At 36.9% G+C, this 24,503-nt stretch overlaps 2 protein-coding genes and 1 pseudogene across 2 annotated transcripts; 2 read left to right on the plus strand and 1 right to left on the minus strand.

The window, feature by feature from the left end:
- Window positions 1-1,888: 1,888 nt before the first annotated feature.
- On the plus strand, window positions 1,889-5,714 carry LOC148692278 (uncharacterized). Its single transcript, XM_088680700.1, has 5 exons — window positions 1,889-2,299; window position 2,349; window positions 2,391-2,458; window positions 2,659-2,809; window positions 4,089-5,714. Exons 1-4 carry the CDS (start codon window positions 2,211-2,213, stop codon window positions 2,804-2,806), a joined length of 306 nt encoding a protein of 101 aa, XP_088536826.1. The 5' UTR covers window positions 1,889-2,210; the 3' UTR covers window positions 2,807-2,809; window positions 4,089-5,714.
- A 6,823-nt stretch (window positions 5,715-12,537) lies between these two features.
- Window positions 12,538-15,695, minus strand: LOC148692279 (uncharacterized; annotated as a pseudogene).
- Window positions 15,696-16,665: 970 nt separating this feature from the next.
- LOC137744027 (uncharacterized) lies at window positions 16,666-22,400 on the plus strand. The gene is made up of 7 exons (XM_068483887.2): window positions 16,666-18,559; window positions 18,658-18,748; window positions 20,394-20,551; window positions 20,735-20,786; window positions 20,882-20,961; window positions 21,058-21,151; window positions 21,242-22,400. The coding sequence occupies exons 1-7, from the start codon at window positions 16,886-16,888 to the stop codon at window positions 21,976-21,978; spliced, it is 2,886 nt and encodes a 961-aa protein (XP_068339988.2). The 5' UTR covers window positions 16,666-16,885; the 3' UTR covers window positions 21,979-22,400.
- The last annotated feature ends 2,103 nt before the right edge of the window (window positions 22,401-24,503 follow it).

Consider the following 24,503-nt stretch of genomic DNA (forward strand, 5'->3'; position numbering starts at 1 on the left):
AGAGGTTTCAAATTATTTTCATTGCCATATTTGTTCACTCTGTTTAATTGTGTTGCGGCTGCTGCCTGCCTGTCCAATTTTACCTTGTACTTTTTGTTTAAGGGTGGAATTCTCGGGGCATTAGACTTAATGCGTAGATTATTTGCTATCAATTAGAAAGCATTTTGGTAAAATGTCATGAATGGTGAGTGCATGCATGTTGCTGCATGTTACTGGCCTGCACACGATTGGTTATTTGGATGGTTATTTTTCTTCTCTCTCGGCATATAATTATGTTCCATGTCAAAGGTTATACGATATTTTTTCTTTTCTTTTTGTTATTACAAGCGATATTACTACTCTTATCTAATAATCCCCCGTAACTTGAATTACCAAACCTTGGTCTTTTTCTTACTTGCAGTACGGATTGGCTGAGGACACACTAAGAACTGGGGGATCTGGACACCCCAAAGAAGTTTCACCTAATGAGTTGTATAGTCAATCGGCTATCTACATTGCAGCTGCTCATGCTTTGAAACCAAATTACAATGTAAGGTTCCCATAGTTTTCTTTCTCAACCAATTTGATTTGATATTTATATGGAGAAAAGGATATCCCTTCAGTGAGAGAGACTTAATTTTCCTAATTCTTTCAGTGGTCATACCTTGATGTCTGCTTAATCTCGTTGGTTGAGAGATTATATTGGTTTGCTGACATGATAATTTCTAATCTTCACAGCTTCCTTTACCATATCTTAAAGTTGGATATCTTACTGATCGTGATCGTGATCTGACTTTACCACTTGGTGTTGGTGAATCTGTAGTTCTGTACAATTTTTTTTTCTTTCAAACAATCAAAAAAAAAAAAAAAAAAAAAAAGGGACCCGTGGACCCGGCCCGTTTCAACCGGGCCGGGTAATGTCCGGTTCTTATATTAAAAAATGTAATCCCCGGCCCGGCCCGCCCCGTTCCCTTTGAACTTAGGTCCGGTCCGGTCCCTTCAAAATTGGGCCCGGCCCGTGCCCAGCCCTAATTGAAACTAGTTTCGTACAATGTGTTTCCCATCAAAACGATAGATTCACTAACACTTAGAGTTTATTTATACCTTTATTAAGTATAACATAAGATTTTGTAGTATCCACTTGTGTAAATATTTTAAATTGACGATTGAATTAGTTCATTATATTCATATAGGATCCAGAAGTGTAGCTGTAAAAAATAATCAAAATCGAAGTTAAAACTACCATTAAATTGTGCTTTTTCGTTTATAACCGTCGAAAAGTTTTGTCTCGTTACTTGATCTTTGTATGTTTTTTTCTGCGATTTTTGGCGTATGTGATCTCGAACTATGTACAAACAAGTTTGATAGTTGGATCATTGAAATTAGTTTTGTGGAATGCGTATTCCATCAAAATAATAGATTCACTAACACTTAAGAGTTTTTTTGTACTTTCATTATGTATAACATAATATTTTGTGGTATCTACAAGTGTAATATTTTAAATTGACGATCGAGTTCATTCATTGTATTCATATAGGGTCAAGGAGTGTAATTGTATAAAATCATCAAAATCAGAGTTAAAATAACCGTTAAATCATGATTTTTCATTTATAACTGTTGAAATGTTTTATCTCGTTACTTAAGCTCTGAATGTTTTTTTTTTTTTTACGATTTTTGGCGTGTGTGATCTTGAAACATATACAAACAAGTTTGACGGTTGGATCGTTGAAATTAGTTTTTTAGAATTATATAATAATATTTTTTTAAATATAACTTGTGCAACGTCTAGATGGGGTCGTTGGGCAAAATCGCTTTGCGCAACGTCGTAATACATGCATTGCACAATGTGTTAAAAATATGGTGGTAGTTTAGTAAAAATTAGGCGTTTTTTTTTTCTTCTCAAATTTGGACAAAATGGGAGTGTACAAATTTCGTCTCTTTTCCCTCTCTCACTCGGTCTTTCACATCTCCCGTAGCAGCCTGAGCCCTGAGCCTTGAGCTTCCTTTCTCTCTTGGTCTTCAATCACTCTCTCAAACCCTCAGTCTTTCATTCCCAACACCATCTCTCGATTTCTCTCTATTTCTGCCTTCATCCAAAAAAAAATTTCACACGCCTCCATCTCGGCCAAGCTCACGCCGTCATCAATTTCAATGTCCTCTTCAGGTTCGCACATTCAATCTCATTATTTGCATATTTTATTTAATTGATTTTGCAATTAATTGTGCTGTAGATGGAAGAAATCAGATCCATGGTTGAAAAGGATGGGTCTACAAAGGGAATTGTTTGCAGCCAGTTCACATCGTTCATGGATATTTCAAGGTCTGACCCGAACCCCAAATTCTGTTTCTGCATTTTTTTAGATTTCTAGGGTTTTGTATTTGTGTATGCGAATTGGGATTTTTTTTGCAAGCATATTTGCCTCGTTAGCGGCGCTGATGTGCAATTGCATAAAAAATATGGACAAGAATGCGAGTGGAGGTGAGCAATTGAATGCACAGCTCAGATATTGATTACTCATATAACTGCATAAGAAATTAAAAACCTACCCAGTTGGTAAGCCATTTAATTCTCATGTTTGATTTTTTGGTTTATCTCTCTATCTTTCAAAGTTTTTTCCGTATATATGTTCTCGAATCCAAAGAGTCAATTCCTTGCTCTCTCCTCCTTTAATTTGGCAGATGGGTTTTTCAATTTAATTCTCCACCCATGACAGAGAGTCTGTGTGTAAAGAGAGAAGGCAAAAAGGGTTTGGCATTTGGGCGGCGACGATTGAGTTGCTGCTGCTGCTACTACTGCTGCTGCTCAAAAAATGGATTGCAACAATGACAAGTACATATAAATACCCCTTCTCATTCTTTCTATCATTTTAGCTTCTTGGTACTTTCAGATGTGGGTTTTTTTGCTTTCTGATTTACTTGGTGGTTCATTGTTTTGTACTTTTAGCATAATTTTTTGTACTGTATGGCTTAAAGCAAAATGCCCAAATGCGGATTATTATATTCTGCTAATTTAGCTTAATATTTTATGTAGTTGAGTTGCTGCTTGAGTATCATTAAAGTTAGAAAATATCAATGCTACAGCGAAAGAAGAAGGAAGAGAAACAGTTGAGTCATCCTTTTTCTATTTTAGGTAACATAGTTTCTTCACTTTTCATATTTCCTTATCTCCATGATCTCTTACCTTTGAGATTAATCAGTTTTGGATCATCTTACTTCCATTTCAAAATGGAAGTTACTCAACACAATAGGTTTCACTTTATGGTTAAGAAGTTCAATCTGATTAAGTTAAAAAACCTTGTGGGTTTATGAACTTTGCTGCATTCATGCTTATAAGAATAGCACATGGTTTTTCTTTTTTATATGAAGTTTATGAAAAGAGGATTGTGGCTGAAGTTGGATGTTTTACAGTATCGTAAGAAAAGTCTGATGATAGTCATGTTAAATAGTCAAATATGTTTTGTATTCATTTGTCTTCTGCAGGGATTGGATGTCTTATCATATATGCATGTGTTTTAATCTCCATTCATGTGCTACCCTTGGATCTCTCTCCAGATTGGTAAATTATATAACATTAGCATAAATCTAGAATTTTTAGTGAAGGCTTAGACCCATAGCCAAGCCCAGAATTGTAATTTATGAGAGAAAAAAAAAGCATATGTGGTCGAAATAGCAATGACCTATTGTGCTGTTATCTTGGAGTATCTTATGTCCCTTTATGACCAGTTTTATAAGCTTGTCTGACGTACAGCCTAATCAGACTTTAATTTAACATTGATATACCCATATATAGTAGTTAGAATTTTTTTCAGGTCAACCTTTCGTTTTGTTCAATGATGTTCTACCTGTGTGGTTTATGTGTTTGGTTCTTAGAACTTAGGAATACCTTGTGGCTAACTGCTTACCTCTAGATTCGTCCGTTGCTTGTCTAGATTTGTGGATAAACTAGTCTTTGCGCATTCTCATGTCTGTCCGATCAATCTAGTTTTAATTTTCAACCCCAGATAAATGCATCGGTGCTTATACATCAATTTGCATCCATGTGTAAGTGCATAATACACTCATTTAAATAACCTCATTATGAGGACTTATCATTTTCTATTCATCTACAGGACTTTGATGAGTGCATCGATTGTATTGACGAAGCTACAAGATCTAGTGATGGTGTGTTCGTTCATTGCTTTGTGGGAAGATCCAGAAGGTGATTTTATCTTCCAGTATAGGTTGTTGCTTTCAGGTTGTCTTCTTCCCTGTCTTATTTTAAGCTATCAGTTAAGTGAATCCTTCAAATAAGGTTCTGTTGATCTCTTTGATACAACATGGATAAGAAATAATGTTTTAGCATAAATTTTCTACGATTTTGCATCTCAATTATTAATATTAGAACAGAAAAAAAAAATTTGGGCTTTCAATTGCTGGTTTTAACTAGTTAAAGGTCAATAATTATGTAGTTTTGTTGCCTAATGACCAATTTTAGATATCTTCAAAATTGCACTGTCTCCAATGACCCTTCTTAGTTAATATTTGACATACATATGCACATATGCACATATACACCACACATAGGGACATAGTCCGACTCTCAGAAACTTTGTTTGAGTATTAAGCTCTAGTGATAAGCCACAAGATACAGTTTCCATAGCATAATCAAATTTTCGAGGTTTTGATTTAGAGGCAATATATGCATCAATGTTAAGGCTTATGTGATCAGTTAATATCATTGAACGTTAAGGCTTATGTGATCAGCTAATATCTTTGAACGTTGAGGCTTATATGATCAATTAATTTCTTTGAATTTCATCACATCTTGATTATTCTAAGTAGCCTTCTTCAGTTGAATACTTGAATAAGATATGTGGATTAAACTTTGAAGGATGACATTTCCAGAAGGACTTCATCCTTGATCCTTATTAACTGAGATATGATAAGGTGAAGGGTGCTAACCTCAGGTAGCTTTACCCACATTTGTCCGTCATACCAGCCACTCTCTTTGTAAGGTATAACTGTTGATAGTAGCCTATCACCAACATAACTCCATCCCTGCAGTACGGTAATTATATGATTTACTTGCTTTAAAGATTCTACAATGAGAGACGTTCTACTAAACAAATATTAAGCATGAAAATTGCTTGGATGTGCTTGTTTTTCTTTCTTATTGCTTACATACTACTGTTTAATGTCTCAATATGAAATTTCAAGCCTTGCATTTGTTTTCGTGCAATCCATACATACTGGGGAACCTGTAGTAATATATGTTCTCTGGTATTTGGGGTTAGTAAAATTGAATCCATGGCTGTTTAGCAGGTTCATAATCTATCATGTGTTTATCTTTTCTCCCACCTTAATATTATTTTTTCAAGAGTTCTACCTATACAAGTACAAATTTTTTTTCTTAATCCATATGCTTATGTCCATGCAGATAGAGAGGCAACAATTATTGAGGCTCAAGCATTAGGGGCAGTAGTTCACTCTCAAGGTCCATTGTTTGGAGGTGTTCAAAAAATGTGAAGTCTTCAAGTGACAATGTTCTTGTTTGTTAGAGGTCTCTGGATAGTTTGATATTTCTTTGTATATCTCCTTGTTTGTTAGAGGTCTCTGGATAGTTTGATATTTCTTTGTATATCTCATCATTTTGTTGTTTACTTTAGAAGATTACTTCTTGTTTTTTTTTTTTTGGTTCGGACATCTTGTATGTACATTTTTATATATTTTATAATTAAATACTTTTTCTTGGTTTATTAATTATTGTTTAGAATTTAATTACAATATTTATTACAAATTAAATAAAAAATATTTTTGCCAAAAAAAAGAAAGGTTTTGCGCGACGAAGTGTGGCTTTTCGCGGCGCAGGTCCTACGTCGCACAAAGCTGTCTTTGCGTCTTTGCGCTACGTAGATATGTGCGTCGTGCAAACCCTCTTTGCGTGACGTATGTTTTTTCTTCGTCGTGCAAACCCTACTGTCTTTGTCTTGGCGCGACGGTTAGCGCGTGACAAAGGTTTCATTGCGCTATTTTTCAGGCAACGATTTCAGACTTTGCGCGACGAAGGTACCTACGTCGCACAAAGTGTTTTTTCTACTAGTGAATGCATGCACTATGATAATTGACATATTAATTTCTGGGTTTATTTTTTCAAACGTTTGTTTTTCCTTTCATGGACTATTTTAAGACAAGACATAAGTATGGTATTTATTATTCGAAATAAAGTTTAAAATAATAAACAAATTTACTTAACCCAAATAAGTGTAATTACATTACATATTGTGTTTCTAATTATGCCCCTTCTATTCCATATCAACCGTGCCAACACAAAAAGAATGTGAGAGAATAGAAATAAGGGATAGAAACCCATAAATTAGTCAGTTACAAGTTAAGGCTATTAGCTTATTGGAGAATTAATTTTTGTTAATTTATTAAAAAATTGATACATATAGTGTTTCGTATGTAAAATTATTAAGTTTTTTTTAGGGGAAACTTAATATGAGTCCAATTTTATGAGCCATTATTAGTTATAGTCCAATTTTATTTAATTTTTAGGTTAGGTCCAGTGATTCATTGTCCACATAAGCTTATTTGTATTCTCTTGCCAAATTTACCCTTAAATTGACCAATTAAGTAATTACTGTTTTTTTAAAGTTTGTGATTAATGTTAATCGTATCCTTAATTATAGGATTAGGGATATAAATCTCCTTTTTTTCTTCTCCTTCCCCAAATCGTTCATTTCTCTTTTCTTGTTTCTCCCTCACAATATCTTTCTCTTCCTCTGTTATTTTTCCCAGTAGTCTTCTACCATAATATTATTCTTTTGCTCCTCCTTTCATAAGGATGATCAATATACATTTGATTGTTTTCTTTTAAAAAAAAAAAAAATTGTATTAGTCAATCTTGTGTTTTGGGTTCTTCGTCTCATATATATATATATATATATATATATATATATATATATATATATTTTTTTTTTTTTTTAACTTTGAAGTTCTATCGAATTAGCATTTTCTCTAGTGTTTCCTCCCTCAATATCATTTTTCTTCACGATTTTTTTTTGGTTTTTATCTACCTATATCACTTGTCCTTTATTTATTTATCTTTTTATATTATACTGTGCCTGTATCATGAATTGTATTTATCTACCTATATATTACATATTTTGTTGATAATCTATATAAGATTAATTGTGTTTATCTACCTATATATCACAAATTAACTGTGTTATCTACCTATACAATAGGTATTGTTCATAGTCTATCTGTATCATAGATTATTTTGTATTATCTATCTATACAACAGGTTTTTGTTCATAGGCTACGTCTATCATAGATTCTACCTACATCACAAATTTTTTATCTACCTCTAGCAATGTTTCTTTTAATTTTTGATAAACTTATAAGATTTGTAATAATGTCTTTTTAATTAAAAAACGGGTAGATAAAGGTATTTGAAGATTCAAATTTTAAAAATTCAAATTTAAAGAATTAAAAAAAAAATTCCAAGGGCAAAATAGGTGTAATAGAAAATGAAATAAAATTGGACCCAATTCAAAAACAGCTGAATTTTTTGGACTTGAATCAAAGTGCCCCTTTTTTTTATACATATATAGAGAATGAAGAATCACAATGATTCCAAATCTAGGATAAGAATCAACAAAGAATTCAATTTGAAGCTTAAAAATTAAAGAGCAATGCTGAAAACTGTCACATTTGTTAAAAACTAGTCTAACCTTTACCCTCGCCTCGTCGTTTTTATTTATTAATTAGTTATCAATTTCTATTATATATACATCATTCTAATAATTTTCTATGCTGATGTCTCATTTTTTCCTTTCTTTTTCATCAATCTCCAACTAAAGAAAAATTAACATAATAATAAGATAAAAATCTTATAAAAAAGGCTCCTTGATGTTTCATTTATTTTTAGAGTAAATTACATTCTACTCTCTCAGGTTTTGGTGCAATTGCAACCTCATACAACATTTTAAAAACATTTCAATTTCGTACAACCGTTACAAAGTCTATTAAATTAACCGTTAAATGATGACATGACAAATATGAGGTCCTCATTTATGCTGACATGGTTGCCACATTTGTGCCACTTGGCTAAACACTTAATAAAAAATTTAGAATATTATAATAATTAATTAAAGAAAAGTTTTAAAAAAATAATAATAAAATAAAAAATAGAAAACCAAAAATCCCCCTCGTCTTCACCACCCGAGCCCACCCCCTTCTCCCATCCCCCATTAATTCTGCACCTCCATCTAACCCAAATTTCCAAATTCCTCACTAGGGTTCTCTTGGACTCCCTTGTCGACAAGAACCAGGACCCTGACGAAAGCGCCGCTGTACATAGAACTCTCGACTACCTTCAAGAATTTGATGGAGGTGGAGCGTAGAAGTCTCGCACCGACATCACGGTAGAACCTTGATATCCCCGTTGCCTAATTTGGATCTCACCAGCCCGAACTGCAACTCGAAGAATTCAAATTTGAACCCAATTCCACCTAGATCTGAACCTGTTGCTAACCCATGCGCGAATTGAAGAAAGTCATTCATTGTGTGATTAATTTTTTGCAAGTTTTGGGTTTGAGGAGTTCAGAATTAATGGGGGAAGGGGTGGGTGACGGGTGATGGGAGAAAGGGGGTAGGCTCAGGTGGGGAAGACTAAGGGGAATTTCGAATTTTGGGTTAGATGAGGTGTAGAATTAATGGAGGAAGGGGTGGGGTGGGTGATGGGGATGGGACAAGGGGTTGGGCCGGAAGGCAAAGGGGATTTTTGTTTTGTTTACTTTTTTTTAATTAATTATTTTAATATTAAATTTTTTTTTATTAAGTGTTGAGCCACGTGACACAAATGTGGCAGCCACGTCAGCACAAATGAGAACCCCATATTTGCCATATCATCACTTAACGGTTAATTTAACAGACTTTGTAATGGTTGTATGAAATTGAAATAAAATAATAGTAAACGTATGAAATTAAAATGTTTTAAAGATGTAATATGGTTGTAATTGCATTGAAACCTGGTGAGCTAAAATGTAATTTACCTTTATTTTTATCATATGATCTTAATATTTTTATTGGTTCTAACTAATCAATTGACATATGTGGTAAAACTTGCCTTGACATTTTTATCGTTATTTATTAGTAGGCATTTGTTTAGAGATGGAGGAGATGAGAGTTTGTGGGATGCATCAAATTATTCAAATCCCTTTTTCTAGCTAAGCTTTTTGCTCCATCTGTTAATAGAATCTTCTCTTAAATCTGTGTATATATGTATAATTAGGATGGATCCGTGACACCAATTTTTTTACACAACTTTTAACACAAAAATTGTGAGGTTTACTTTATAATGTATTTCAACAATCCAAACAATCTATCTTTTAGGTATTTTCTCAAATATCATGTCTTTAAAAAATTATCCAAATCCGAAACCATATAAATGTTGAATTAAGATTTTAGGGTTTCTTTGTAAAAACGTATTTGTGCATTTTCTTTACCGCAAATATATATCTTAATGATTTTGGATTTATCTATTTTTTTACAATGATAATCTATAAATGATATTCTAAATGATAGATGGTTTAGATAGTTGATTTCACAAAAACTTATAACAAAAGTTCTATAAAAATAATGGTGTCATGGAACCGTCCCCCCCCCCTCCCCCCCTTCCTCTCTCTCTCTCTCTCTCTCTCTCTCTCTCTCTCTCTCTCTACATACACAAACACAGAGATTTAAGAGAAGATTCTATGAACAGATGGCGCAAAAAGCTTAGCTAGCCAAAGGGAACTGACAATTGGGTTTCCAAGATAGGCGAACATGCCTCCTAGTCCCATGATAAACTAGTTTTATAAACTTCTAAGTACCAAATTAATAGTTAATGAATATAATTAGAATATATAGACGTGGGATCCAGTACTATTGTTTCTCCATGAAAGGCCATTGATGGATCTGTCTGCTTATTATTTTACAGATGAATTAATCCAAGCAGACAAAGTTTTTTATAGGTAAGAACATTCTTATTTGATCCACGAGATTTTTACTGTTTGCAATTCGGAAATCTCATTTTTTAAGTACTAGATGATTACTACAGCACGAATCAAGATGAACTTAAGTCTCTCTAATCATGGGAACTTTAACTCAGAGAAAGCACGCCCGATGGATATTGTTTTTAAAATTTTAAAAAGTTGTTATTGGTATTGTAAAAGAAAATGAGAAATGCAAATATGGTAAGAAGATTCTCTCAAAATTAGACTCTTCATAGTAGTTCCAGCGTGGGAACTCCACCCCCAAGCAATACACTATGTTATCCATCCAATGAACAGTAACTACCCTTAATGAACAGTAACCGTCTTTTGCATTTCCACCGTTGCACTTCAATAGCCCTAACAATAGGTAATAAAATATTAGTATTTTATTTAATTATAAAATAATACAAAATAATTTTATTTGTAATTTCGGATAAGATTTTTAATCGTTTTCGTTGCACCACGTGTCATTATTCGAAAATTTATAAATTAAATCAAAATAATTTTATTTGTAATTTTGGATAAGATTTTTAATCGTTCTCGTCGCGCCACATGTTATAAAATCCGAAAAGACAATTATTGGTGATGGATTTTTGATAAGATTTTTAATCGTAGTCGTTGCGCTACGTGTCATTATTCGAAAATATAATTATTGGTGATGGATTTCCGATAAGATTATTAACCAATCACGTCGTGCCATGTGTCATAATATGTTTACAATATTTGAGGATAGATTTCCATCAGATTTTTAACGAATGACGACGTGCCACGTGACATTATCTACAACATAATCTCTTTTGAATCCTCCATATAATCCACCATCCATCCTCACAAATCTCACACCAATTTTCTCAAGATCTCTATCATTATTCATAGTTTCTGCTTCATTTTTATAATTTCTTCTTCTTCTTCAAGGATGATGTGGGAAATCGATCAACAAGAGGAAGAATTGTTTAACCAATCAGAAGGAATGTTCAATCTCCAGGTGACCCAAAATGAAAGGAAAGAAGATGAGGAGCGTAGAAGGAGAGATGCCGAAGCAAGAATGGCAAGAGCCTCATATTCCCGTTGAGTCATTCAAGTTGTGGGTCAGATCTGCAGGCCCAGCCGTTCCGGAAACCTTGATAGAAGCAGGTAACGACGAGGTACGGAACTCTTGGACGATTATTTTGTCCGTAATAGTGCATTCCCTGATACGTACTTTAGACGTCGTTTTAAAATGGAACGACATTTGTTCAACAAAATCATTATTGCTGTTTGCAACCATGATTCTTACTTTGTGCAAAAGAATGATGTTTTTGGTGCTATGGGTCTCCTTCCCTAGCAAAAAATTACTGATGCCTTGCGGATGCTTGTATATGGAGTATCTGCAGACCAAGTAGATGAGATAACGAGGATGGGGAAATCAACCATTCTTGAGTCCTTGATGAGGTTTTGCGGAACAATTGAATCTATCTACACCGGCAGAGTACCTCCAGAAACTTACTGACATGAACTTGCAAAGGCTTCTGAAGAAAGGCGAGATGCAAGGTTTTCCTGGGATGACAATGCGCTTATGGGGACAGAAAATGAGCAAAAAGTATCATTTTGGAGGCGGTGGCATCTTTTGATACATGGATTTGGCATGCCTTTTTCGGGGTTCTGGGAGCTCAAAATGACCTCAACGTCCTTACCTAATCCCCAGTGTTCAACGATGTCCTACAAGGAAAGGCACCAAAATTCACGGATTGCGTCAACGGACGTATGTATGACGGGCCATACTACCTAGCAGACGACATTTATCCAAGGTGGTCAACATTTATTAAAACAGTGCCACGTCGACGAAATGCAAAGGAAAAACACTTTGCAAGTTCTCAAGAGGGGTGCGGGAAAGATGTGGAGCGTTGTTTTGGTATCCTCCAAGCTCATTGGGCGATCGTCAGGGGTGCTACTAGATTGTTTGATTTAGAGTCGCTTCGATCCATCATGATGACGTGCATCATTCTTCACAACCGAAGAACCCGTGCAACATTGTGGAAGATGAGTACGATTATGATGCCGTTAATGAATATGAGCCAGACACGATGAACAATTCAAGAACACGTATATATTGTGCCCATGACGCCACCGAAGAACCTGTGCAACATGAGTCATTAGAAAGGGATGAACGTTACAATGAATTGATCAATCAACGATATACTGCACTTTAAAGGTCATATATGCACAATGCCTGGCAAATTGATTTGATAGAACACTAGTGGGAATTGAAACAAGCTCAAGATACTTAAGTTCATTTAGTGTGTTTGTGTTTTTTTTTTTTTTTTTTTTTTGGTGTGTTTATTTAATTTTAGTGTGTTTCTTTTAGTTCATTTAGTGAGTTTTTTGTTATTTGGTATGTTTATATAATTTTATTTGGTGTATTTAAATGTCTTTTGAATAAAGATTCTCTTCGTATAAATAAATTACCAAATTAAATAAAGTACTAAAATCAATAAATTAGAAACAACATAAAGTACTCTATTCAATAAATAAGAAATAACAACCCAAAGTGATTGGAAAATTATGGACTCCGATTACAAAAAGTACTATATTCATCATCACTTAACCAATTTGTGGTGCTACGATGATCTTCTCTTGTCATGCTAGGACCATCTTCTTTTGCTCTCGCTTCTCTTGCACGCCTCTTTCGCACCACTTCCTCTTTCTCCGACTTCCAAAAATATTTAGAATTTGGAGACTTCCCTTCTAAAGGCGTGTTCATAATGTCACGATCTCGTTGAACCATTCTTTCTTCTCTAACCTGTTCCCTTTCTTGCCTAAGTAGCTTTCTTTCTCTCTCATTAACTTGAAAAGCTCTCTTAACAACTGCAACATTTGCCTCCTCTCTAACCTTATCAGCCTCAAATTTCGCTATTTCCCGCGCCAAAGTCAATTCACCTTGGCGAGCAAGTTGTTCCATATACTTTGCATAATCATTCCTCGCAGCACTCCTTTTTCTCTTTGAAGCCTTCTTACCTTGAGGCCTAATTGGATAACGGGTCGATCCCGACGCTTGTTTAGGGGGGAATTTTTGAGCACTTCTTCTGCTTCATCTTCATTAACATGCAAGCCATGATCAGGTGTAGATTGTAGAGGGGTGCTATTCATGAAAACTTCTAGACCGACATGCACAACTTTGAATTGAGGACAATGTTTGACAATATTCCAACATTCCCACTGGTTGAATGATTTATTTTTGGTTTTTGTTTTGGCACCATACCAAGCTTGTGCTTGAAGTTGCTACACAATGCGGGATAAGAAATAATTATAATGAAAGTAGGTAACACATAAATAATACAAACAAATAATTATAATGAAAGTAGGTAACAAATAAATAATACAAACAAATAATTATAATGAAAGTAGGTAATTAATAAATAATACAAACAAATAATTATAATGAAAGTACGTAACAAATAAATAATATATTGTTACCTGATCCGCGTAATTTTCTCCACTTCGAATATTAGTACTGGCTTGTGCCAAGGCGTTTCTCCACGTACTAAACCATTGGCTAAGTAATTTCCAACGACTGGACATCGATTCTTTGGTTCTTTTCCCACCCATTTTCTCAAGATAATTGGTATGAATAAGACTCCACATTTCTCGCAACTGCATCTCATTACCTGTAAGCGAGCTATGAGTAACTTTAACCCAGCTAGTACACAACGCAATATCTTCAAGAGCGTCCAATTTGTACCTGCATCAGTAGTCATTTTGTTGAAAAAAATATTAGATTGAAACTTTGAGAGAAAGATATGAACGTGGTTGAAAGTAGTTGAGAAAATATGAAATTGTGGTGTAAGATAGATGATAATGAGAAAATATTTATAAAAAAAAAGTAAAAACAATTTTTTTTTAAAAAATTCAAAAATTTTTTCGGATTTTTATTCATTTTTAAAATTTTTTTATTCAACTAATTAATCTTTGCCGTTGGATTTAAAAAAAAAAAATTGAATTCTAACACTCCAGAATGCGCCACGTGGCATAATGGTAACATTTCTGAATTTTTAAACTATTTTTTCTTTTTTTTTTATTTATAAAGGAGAATAATATCAACTGTTGATCTCAGATCCAATTGTTGATATTAAATAAGATTTTTTTTATTTTGTTTACCGTTGCAAATCTAACGGTCCACATTTTCTTGCTGTTGAGATCTAATGGACCATGGGAAGCCACGTGGCTTCCCAACGGTAACAATTTGAAACTGCGCTGTGGGCCCCATTTGCTGAAAACATGTCGGGTGACACACCCCCATGCGCGGGTGCAGTGCACACGCCTTACAGAAAAAAAAAAAAAAAAAAAAAAAGGGCTGACGTTAGCCTTGCATCAGAAAGCCTTCGGGCTTGCAGGCTGGCAATTCGTGACAGGCCTGGTACTTGGGCCTGCCCTGTCCCTCAGGCCCCCACACGCTAGAGTCAATAGGCCGGGCTCCAGGGCCCTGTTTGCTGGCCTGTACCCTGAGCTCCAGCCAACGCTGGAAGTGCTCTCATGGACTATCAGTCACCTCATGTTTGTGGCATAATATTTTATAATGTTGGTATGAAAATTGTGCCAAAACATAAGATGACATAGAGTCTCGCTTTTAAGAAAGAGTCTCACTAACATTTATCAAAGAAAATTATCGTGCATTTCTTTTAGTGCAAAAAATAGAATATAAATAAAAGCATGATGACTTTTTTATTATAAAAGTTTCCGCTTTATAATCAACAATAATTTTAATGTTTGCTTATTGTGAATTGTGATCATGTTAAATTTGTAGTAACTAGTAATGTGACCTCACCACTTCTATATGCTTAGCACTTAATTGTTAATTTGGTACTTGAATATTTCTCTTAACATAGAAAATTAGGTAAATTACATAAAAATACCTTAATTATTGGGTTAGTCACAGTTTCATATATCATCTTTAAAAAATGTCAATGTCATACCTCATCTACGAATTTATTACAATTTCATACATTCCATCAGTTGTCTATCAATTCCTCCGTTAAATGCTGACATGGCTTGAGGCGGGACCCACTTTCTATTAAAAAATTAATTAAATATTAACTAAATATTAAAAAAATTAAATTAAAAAAAAACCAAAAAAAAAAAAAAAAAAAAAAAAACTAAACCCACACCCAGATCTTCCCCATTGACTCGTGTCCCCCCCCCCCCCCCCCCCCCCCCCCCAAAAAAAAATACACCCCCACTTTCTTCCGGCATTTCCTAGTTTAGATCTTCACCTTCTTCGCCAAATTCCTCTCCCACATAATCAAAATCCAAAACCCTCTTAGCCCTGTTGCCATCTTCGCCGCCACCCAAACCATCAAAACTTGAATTCATTTCACCTTCACCACCCAAACCATCAAAACCGGAATCGATTTCCCCTCCACTGCCCAACCCATTGAAACTAGAACTCATTTCACCTTCACCACTGCCCAAGCCGTCAAATCCGAAATTAGAATCCCCTTGCCACCCAAACCTTTTGAACCCAACCCTAACCTTGATGGCTCATTCGATTCCTCCAAGCTTAGAGCTTCGAATTCGGAGGGATTCACTTGGACCGCTCTCTGATTTGTCGACGGGAGGTTCTTCGGAAACCCTAATTGCTTTCTTTAAGTGCTTCAGCTACGTTTTGCGGACTGGCGGAGCAGCCTCCGTCGACAGCAGCTCGAAATCGTCGTCGTTGTCCATCTCGGCAATGGATTTCTCGACGTAACGGATGAAGAAAAATCAAATTAGAGTTTGATGGGACGCGATGGAGAGAAGGTAGAAGGGTGATGGGAAATTTCAAGGAGGGGAAGGGGATTTGGGTGTGGGTTTGGTTTTTTTTTTTAATTATAATTTTTTAATCTTTAGTTAATATTTAATTAATTTTTAATAGAAAGTGGGTCCCGACTCAAATCACGTCAGCATTTAACGGAGGAATTAACAGATAACTGACGGAATGTATGAAATTGTAATAAATTCGTAAATGAGGTATGTCATTGACATTTTTTAAAAATGAGGTATGAAACTGTAACTAGTCCAATAGTTGAGTTAGTGTTGTGTAATTTACTCTAAGAAATTAATTAAAACGAATCTTAATATCGTTACCAATTCCCCCTTCATACTCAATCTCCTCTCCAATTGAAGAAGATTAATCTTCATTTTCTAGAAACGTACGACATTGTATCGACTTGGTGTTTACACTATCCAATTTCCTAGGTTTCACTTTGTTCGGAGCATTGACTTGTCTTGTTGGGCGTATGCTCTCGATTGAATTTGTGCTAAATGGGTTGTTGGATCTTCCTTTAGATATTCGGGTTCCGGTTGATCCCTTGGAGGTGGTTCAAAGTGTGGGCTTGACAGGTGGTTGGTTATTGCCTTCTTAGCTGCGAGAGATTTTTCAGTGTGATCAGAATACAGAGTAGTACATCACGTGTTACTATAAAAATGGTAATGATATGTGTGTTAAAAATCTAATAACTTAAAATAATACAATTTTCTACCACTTGTCCGTTCACAAGGAAAAATTTCTCTTCAGTCGCAGGGACATGTGACTAATCTATTAGGTTACTAGGCGGTGACGTGGCAAGAAGTGAGTGGCAGAAACGAGGCCGTATATGCCGCACGACATACACGGATAAATTTGTAATAACAATCCTAATTATCATTAAATAATAACGAATCAAAGACGTGCAGGAACGTAATGCAATAACGTTAATTAACCACCAAACTCCCTCCTTTTTCTCTCTTCCACTTTCTCAATCTCCCTCGCGCAAAAACACACAACAGTTTCTAAACACTCCCAAAAAAACTCCAGTTTCTCTACGGAATTTGATAATCCAACGCCACAATTTCCGTTTTGCACATTCGATTGCGCAGTTTTTGCCTAATGCACCATGAAGATGGAGCGGAAGAGGACGTTGACGATGAACTGGGACGGCCTCCGGGACGACGACGACGACGACCGCTTCTTTGAGTCAAACGAACGTGCCTCCTCCGTCGTTCCTCTTGACCTTGAGGCATCTTCTTCCGAAGATGAGGATTTCGATGACAGTCGCATGTCATTCGCCTCATGCGTCTCCTCTGTTCGAAATGACGTCGATTTTAGCGCCTTCGCCGCAGCCACTCCGACGGAACCGCCGTCCACTGCTGCAGCTCCGATGAGGCCGGATTACAACATCTGGATGGATACGCCGGGATCCATCACTGAGCGGCGGAAACGATTGTTGCAGGGCATGGGGTTAGCCCAAGGACCCGGGAAAGACCTCGTCAGCTTCAAACAGCTAACCAGCATTAAACGCCTCGTTTCGAACAAAATGGTAAATGGCGTCGTTCCAATCCCCCGGTCCATCTCTCGTGCCAAAGAAAATGTACAAGTACCGCCGGATCAATCGGTCTCGGAGCCAGAGCCGGAGCCTGAGCATGATTTATTGCCGGTGGTGCTCGTCCGATCAAGGTCCGAGGGCGACATCGAAGCTTTTTCGGTCGACAAACAGAGGAAAGAGGAGATAATCGGAACAATCTCGAAGCAACGCCTTACGAGGACTTGCTCCACTATCGCCGCGCCTCGTTCGAGAATATGTCCGTATACAGAATCGGTCAAAGGGTCGCCAAACCAAGTAGGCGGCGCCACCCCCGCGATCCGATCTGTTCAGACCGGTGGTGGATTATCGTCGGTCTTCTCAAACAACGGGTTAGAAGCATTCTTCTTGATCAAGAATCTGGACACGGGGACCGAGTTCATCGTGAACGAGTACGATCAGGATGGGTGCTGGAATCGACTCAGCGATCTCCAAACGGGAAAGCAATTGACGATGGATGAGTTCGAGAAATGCGTCGGGTACTCGCCGGTGGTGAAAGAGGTGATGAGAAGACAAAATGTTTCGAGGGAAGGCGGTGGCGACAGGAAGGGCGGTGCGGTCGGTGCAAATTCGTTCGTTTCCAAGAGCCTGAGGATGAGCAAGAGAAGAGGTGTTGCTCTGTTGAAGAACAGCATAAGAGGCGTGGGGACCGCCGTGAGTGTGTTGATTGGGGAGAAAGATAGGGAAAACACGACGCCACCGCTGACGCCACCGGCCCAAAAGCCCGCCAAGAACTCGAGTTCTTCTTCCTCGGAGTGGGTCAAAGTTAGGCAGACAGGGAAGCATTACAAGGAGCTATCAGCATTGCATCTGTGTCAGGAGATTCAAGCTCACGAGGGGTCGATTTGGACTATTAAGTTTAGTTTGGATGCGAGGTTTCTTGCGAGTGCGGGAGAGGATCGGGTAATTCATGTGTGGGAAGTGCAAGAGTGTGAGATTATGTCGTTGGACGGGAATTCGACCCCGCTTCATCACTCTTTCGGGTCCTCTACCCCTGATCGTTCGCCATCGATGTCTGATCAACCTGCGCTTGGGTCATCCGAGAAGGAGAAGAAGAAGAAGGGGAGAGGAGGGTCTGCTAGAAAAAGCAATTCAATCCCGGAGTACGTGCATGTACCCGAAACTGTGTTTTCGTTTTCGGAGAAACCATTTTGTTCTTTTGAAGGTCATTTGGATGCTGTTTTGGACTTGTCCTGGTCCAGAGATCAGGTTAGCTCTTTGCTAATTGTTTCTTTTCCTGAATTGATTAGTTTAAGGTTAGGCTAATTTAGACTAATTTTTGCTGATGTAATTTGATCAATTTGCAGCTATTACTTTCATCTTCAATGGACAAAACTGTTAGATTATGGGATTTGGAGACCAAGACTTGCTTAAAGTTGTTTGCCCACAATGATTATGGTAAGATATTCGTCCATGTAAACTAATTAGACCTGTAAACGGGTCGGGTTTATTGGGTTTGGGTTGGGTTCAACTTGACCGTTAAGTTAACGGTCATCCAAACCCAACCCGTTAAGCTAACGGGTCATCCGAATCCGACCCGTTAAGCTAACGGGTTACTCGTTTCACCTATTAACACCCGTTAACAATTATTATTACTACTTTTTTTTTTTGCATAGAGTTTATTTTTGGGTAAATTACACTTTCATACCTCAGGTTTGGGGTATATTTCAATTCCTTACAACATCTTTAAAACATTTCACTTTCATACCTTAAGTACTATTTTATTTCAAAATAATACATCCGTTACATTTTCCATCCATTGATCTGTTAAATGCTGAGGTGGCTGCCACATATATGTCACGTGGCCGCCAAATGTCTGCCACGTGGCAAATAAAATAAATTTTTTTTTAAAAACCTGAATTTTCTCAAAAAAAAAAAAGAAACCAATGCCTTCCCCCGCCCCCTCTAGTGACCCTAACCCAGAACCCAAAAACCTGCAAGAAGAAGAAGAAGAAGAAGAAGAAGAGGGAGAAAAAAAAAACCCTAGTTCATCCCACCCGAGCCACCCCTTTCTCCCATCCCCCATCACCCACAAAAATTCCACCTGAGATTAGGTGGATCTACCACAAAACCAGTCCAAAAATCATCTCAAACTCAAAGTATTTTCAAAACCCACCCATACTGAAAATCACGAGATCCTGACCCGAGGGGGGCAGGGAAGGGGGAAGGTCGCAGGGGGAGACGAACTGGGTTTGGGGTTTTTTTCCTTCTTCTTCTTCCTCCTGTTGCTGATGCTGCAGGTTTTTTTTTTTTTTTTTTTTTCCTTCTTCCTCCCTCTTCTTCTTCTTCTTGCTGTTGTTGTAGGTTTTTTGGGTTTTGGGTTAGGGATAGGGATGTGGGTCGCTGCGGGGGGATAGTGGGTTTCAATTTTTTTTTTCTTTTTTTGAGAAAATTTAGGTTTTTTTTAAAAAATTTGAAAATTATTTTATTTGCCACGTGGCAGACATTTGTCAGCCACGTCAACATTTAACAGATCAATGGATAGAAAATGTAATGGAGGTATTATTTTGAAATAAAATAGTACTTAAGGTATGAAAGTGAAATGTTTTGAAGATTTTGTAAGGAATTGAAATAGACCCCAAACCTGAGGTATAAAAGTGTAATTTACCCTTTATTTTTTGTTGTTAAGACTTGACAGAAATTACTAAAACATCCTCAACTAACGGGTGCTAACGGGTTCACCCGTTAGCGACTCGACCTGTTAAGCATCCACCCAAATACTAATATTAACGGGTCAGGTCCAAAATGCCAGGTCTAAAACTAATGCTTAGCTCTTGCGTGTATTTGTTATCCGAAAACTACAATGCAGCGTACAAAATGCGCATGGGTAGTGATTTCTGCACTCTTATTTTGTCTCCTGCACTTCTACATGGTTTTATGACATTTGAATTAAATAAAATCAACGGACATAAAAGAAGGGATAGCATAAAAGAAGAAAGTGGGAATGTCAAAATCACTACCAGTACTGAGACATGGGATACATTGTGTACCGTTGTTCCTTGATTAATTTCTTGAGTTTTGACTTGGGTTATTGGTTTTGCAGTGACTTGCATACAGTTCAATCCTTTGGATGACAATTACTTTATCAGTGGCTCACTCGATGCCAAGATTCGATTGTGGAAAGTAGCCGTTAGGCAAGTCGTGGACTGGACTGATCTTCATGAAATGGTCACTGCTGCTTCCTTCACTCCAGATGGCCAGGTACAACTCCATATGTATTGCTTTTGTCCAGATGCCCTACTTTTTTCGGGCTTGGCGTATTTTTGAACATGCTTGTAATTTTCTGAGGGCTCTAAGTTATAACAAGTCAGTCATTTGAATCAACTTACAAAATTTTGTCATGATTTGTATTAATCTTTCTTCAAATCAATGTCGTCCCTATAGGCTTGCCTCATTGGTTCGCACAAAGGAAACTGTCATATGTATAGTGCAGAAGGTACAAGTTGCTCTTTCTACATTTTTTTTCTTCCGTAAATGTGAATTAAGACGGTCAATAATAATTGATAAACCTCATGTTGTTTCATAATTCAGATTGTAAATTAAGTCAGCATAGTCATATTGATATTCAGAACAAGAAGAAGAATCAAGCCAAAAAGATTACAGGTTTGCAGGTAATGCAACTATACTTCATTCTCTAATCGAACAGTTTTGTGCCCGTAAAACCATCTGAAGTGCTTTTTACCTCCTCTTATTTTCATTTGAAACAGTTTTCACCGATGAATCCATCTGAAATGCTTGTTACCTCTGCTGATTCCCGGATTCGAATTTTGGATGGCACAAACGTGACTCATAAGTTTAGAGGTATGCAGAGCTCATCCAATGCTCAGAGCCTTTCACTTCCGCTTTACAATTCTCTACTTAATAAATAATACCCAAGATGTAATTTGACAGGTTTCCGAAATACAAGCAGTCAAATTGCAGCTTCATTCACTCCAAACGGAAAGTATGTTGTATGTGCTAGTGAAGACTCCCATGTGTATGTTTGGAAGCGCGAAGAACCCCGAATCTCAGCCACGGGTAAAAAAAGCATCATCAGTACCAATTCCCACGAGCATTTTCAGTGCAAAGATGTTTCAGCAGCAATACCATGGCCAGGCACCATAAGGGGCGACCCTCCACCTGTCCCCGTGCAGCATTCCAAGAGAAACTCAAAACGCTCAACGCAACAGCCGCAATCCGGCAATGCATCCCCTACTCAAGAAGATGCAGGTGTAAGCAAGAGAATGCTACCGCCTCTTCCGAAGAAAAACAACAAAGACAACAACACCACAACCAATAAGGGAGATGCATCAGATCAAACACCTTCAACTCCTCCGCCGGAAGATCAAGATCCTGCTCAAATCTCTCGAACAGAATCCGGGATTGGAGAGTCGTTTAATTCAGACCCTTCCTCTATTAGGTATGGTGATTCAAGTTCTATGTCTGCTGGTAGTGCCTCCACATCATCTTGGTCTTCCTCTTGGTCATGGCTCGACAATATAGGCAACAGCCATGCTAGCCAAACAACACAAGCAACAGCTTGGGGTTTGGTAATTGTGACAGCCACTCTGGAAGGCGAAATCAGAGCATACCAAAATTTCGGGCTGCCGCGAAAGATGCAGAACAATATTTTTGGAGGCCCTACTTAATTGGTTATGTGCTGGTGAAGATATAGGATCATAATTTTCTCTCCTTAAATGGAAACAAATTTATTCCGCAAGGTCTCAAGTTCGATTCTCCAATCCCAAGAATCTCTTGTATCAAATTTCATCTACGAACAAGCTTCTCACTTGTCATGGATACATACATAGTCAGAAAATCGATGGTGATCAAACTGCACATTAGTATTTTTGTTGTAAATGTCAAAGCTTGTTATCCTTCATTAGAAATTTTTGTAAGTTAGACCCCATCATCCCTTTCTACATAATGGGCACTTTGTAAGTTGTAAGCCTATTTTTTTTGTTGTATCAGGCCAAAAAACAAGAACGGTATTTTCTTGTAAATGTCAAAGCTGACCATTATCACAAGTTTTGTAAATTATTTTTCTTAATGATACATTTTACTGGCTTTAGACGATGATTAAATGAATGAACGATGTTGATTATCACGTTTATACGAGGAATGTAGAATATCTTTTTACAGAAAAGTGAAGATTAGTGCAACTGAACAATACTAATTATGACGTTTCTACGAAGAACGTGAATTCCACCTTCCTAAAACATAAACATGAGTGCAACTTGACGGTTTTGATTATGATGTTTGGACGAGCAATATGGATTCCTCCTTACAAAAAATGAGCAACTATTACAAATTCTAGTTAACCCATTTTGATTTGTGCATGCCTAATCACGTTATATTAAACTGAAAAGCGGGCCAGACATTCATGTGTTCGACATACTTAACATTGCACGCGAAAATATGGTAGAAAGCAAGAAGGCCAAAACTTCAACTCTATCTCCAACCAAATGAGGGTTAGATGACTCATTTTAATCCTGTAACTCTTCAAGAAATTAATATTTTAATGAACAGTGCCATATCATATTTTTGAGCTGGAATCTCAATAATTTTATATCTCGGATTTCGAGTGCCACATGTCAATAATTTTACTTAATGTTATTTAATGTTGTTAAATATTTTTTTAATGTTGTTTAAGTTTAATATTACTTAATGTTGTTCAATATTGTTTAATGTTACTTAATGTTATTTAATATTGTTTAATGGCTTAGTGTCACATCTCAGCCCCGACCCCCACCACAACTCAGGCTTGACTCCACCGTAGCACGATATTGTCCGCTTTGGGCCCTGACCACACCCTCACGGTTTTGTTTCTGGGAACTCACACGAGAACTTCCCAATGGATCATCCATCCTGGGAATGCTCTCGCCCCTTTCTTGCTTAACTTCAGAGTTCCGATATAACCCGAAGTCAATGAGCTCCCAAAAAGCCTCGTGCTAGGTAGAGATGAGAATATACATATAAGGCTTACATGATCCACTCCCTAAGCGATGTGGGATGTTACAATCTACCCCCCTTAGCCATTCTCATTGAAATAATGTAACATAGAATGGGTGATTATTTCGCACCACTTAACCAGTAGGAAAATTTAAATACGCAGAGCAGGGTGGGCGATTATACCGCACCACCTAAAATTGCAGTGAAATTAAACAACAGACAAATTTTAATATGCAGAGTAGGGTGGGTGATTGTACCGCTCCACCTAAAATTTGCAGTAAAATTAGATCTGCAGTCCAAGATAGGCGATTATACCGCACCATCTTGGATTGCAGTAAGAATAAGTTTGCAGTTCAAGATGGGCGATTGTACCGCACCATCTTGGATTGCAGTAAAATTAACATAAATAAACACTGGGTTAGTAATCAATATCCAAACCAAACAAGAAATCAAAGATGTATGTAATCGTTAGGTTGAGAACTAAGAGCAGGCATGGAGCAAACAGTTCGTTGCGAGGGTATACCGTGCAGTGAGGCAGAGGAAGAAGATGAATAGTAAAAAGCTTAGAGGAAACATTTTTTCTTTCTTTTGTTCGGTGAAGAGAAATGAGAGAATAGTTATATTTAGAAACTCGTGCTGATAACGTGTTATAAATATGTAAAAGTTAGAGAGATAACCTTTTTAGTGATAGATACGAGGCAGATGTAAAGTACCTCACCGTAATTATAACTTAAGTGGATGACAAATAAAAAACGAAGGAATAGATGATGTTATTTATCTTTTTTTCTTTCAGTCTGTATGTTTTTCTCTATGATTTTCTCTGTATATCTTGAAAGCATACGGAGTGCTCTATTTATAGAGCAACTCCAATACTAATACATTAATTACACATTGAAAAATTACAGCATTCTTTTGGAAAATATGATCTCCTGCATCCCCAAAGTCAATTTCAATCTGTTATGGGAATTGACAATGTGTGTGTAATCATAAACAATGCCACTGTTAAAAACCAATATGTGAGGGCATTGAAAACTCCACCAAGACATTGTGAGCATTCACTACCCATCAGTATTTTCAACAAAACATCGTTTGTAACAAACAATTGAATTTGTAAGAGATCCCTTATTTTCTTTGTGTCTTAAGGAAATATCCGCTTGGACCCAATCAACTTGGGCCCAATACTTAGGCCTCATCTTACAGTGTGAAGTCTGGCCTGCAGACC

Source organism: Pyrus communis, chromosome 12, assembly GCF_041283825.1.
Source record: "Pyrus communis isolate YQ-2024b chromosome 12, ASM4128382v1, whole genome shotgun sequence".
In the NCBI taxonomy this organism is placed as follows: Eukaryota; Viridiplantae; Streptophyta; class Magnoliopsida; order Rosales; family Rosaceae; genus Pyrus; species Pyrus communis.

Bases quoted from the DNA above. Each gene is read 5' to 3' on its own strand.
- LOC148692278 (XM_088680700.1), top strand. From the start codon at position 2,211: ATGGAAGAAATCAGATCCATGGTTGAAAAGGATGGGTCTACAAAGGGA. The intron at 2,459-2,658 runs GTGAGCAATTGA...TTAATTTGGCAG, and splicing joins GGACAAGAATGCGAGTGGAG to ATGGGTTTTTCAATTTAATT.
- LOC137744027 (XM_068483887.2), top strand. From the start codon at position 16,886: ATGAAGATGGAGCGGAAGAGGACGTTGACGATGAACTGGGACGGCCTC. The intron at 20,552-20,734 runs GTACAACTCCAT...TCGTCCCTATAG, and splicing joins CCTTCACTCCAGATGGCCAG to GCTTGCCTCATTGGTTCGCA. The intron at 20,962-21,057 runs GTAATGCAACTA...CATTTGAAACAG, and splicing joins AAAAGATTACAGGTTTGCAG to TTTTCACCGATGAATCCATC.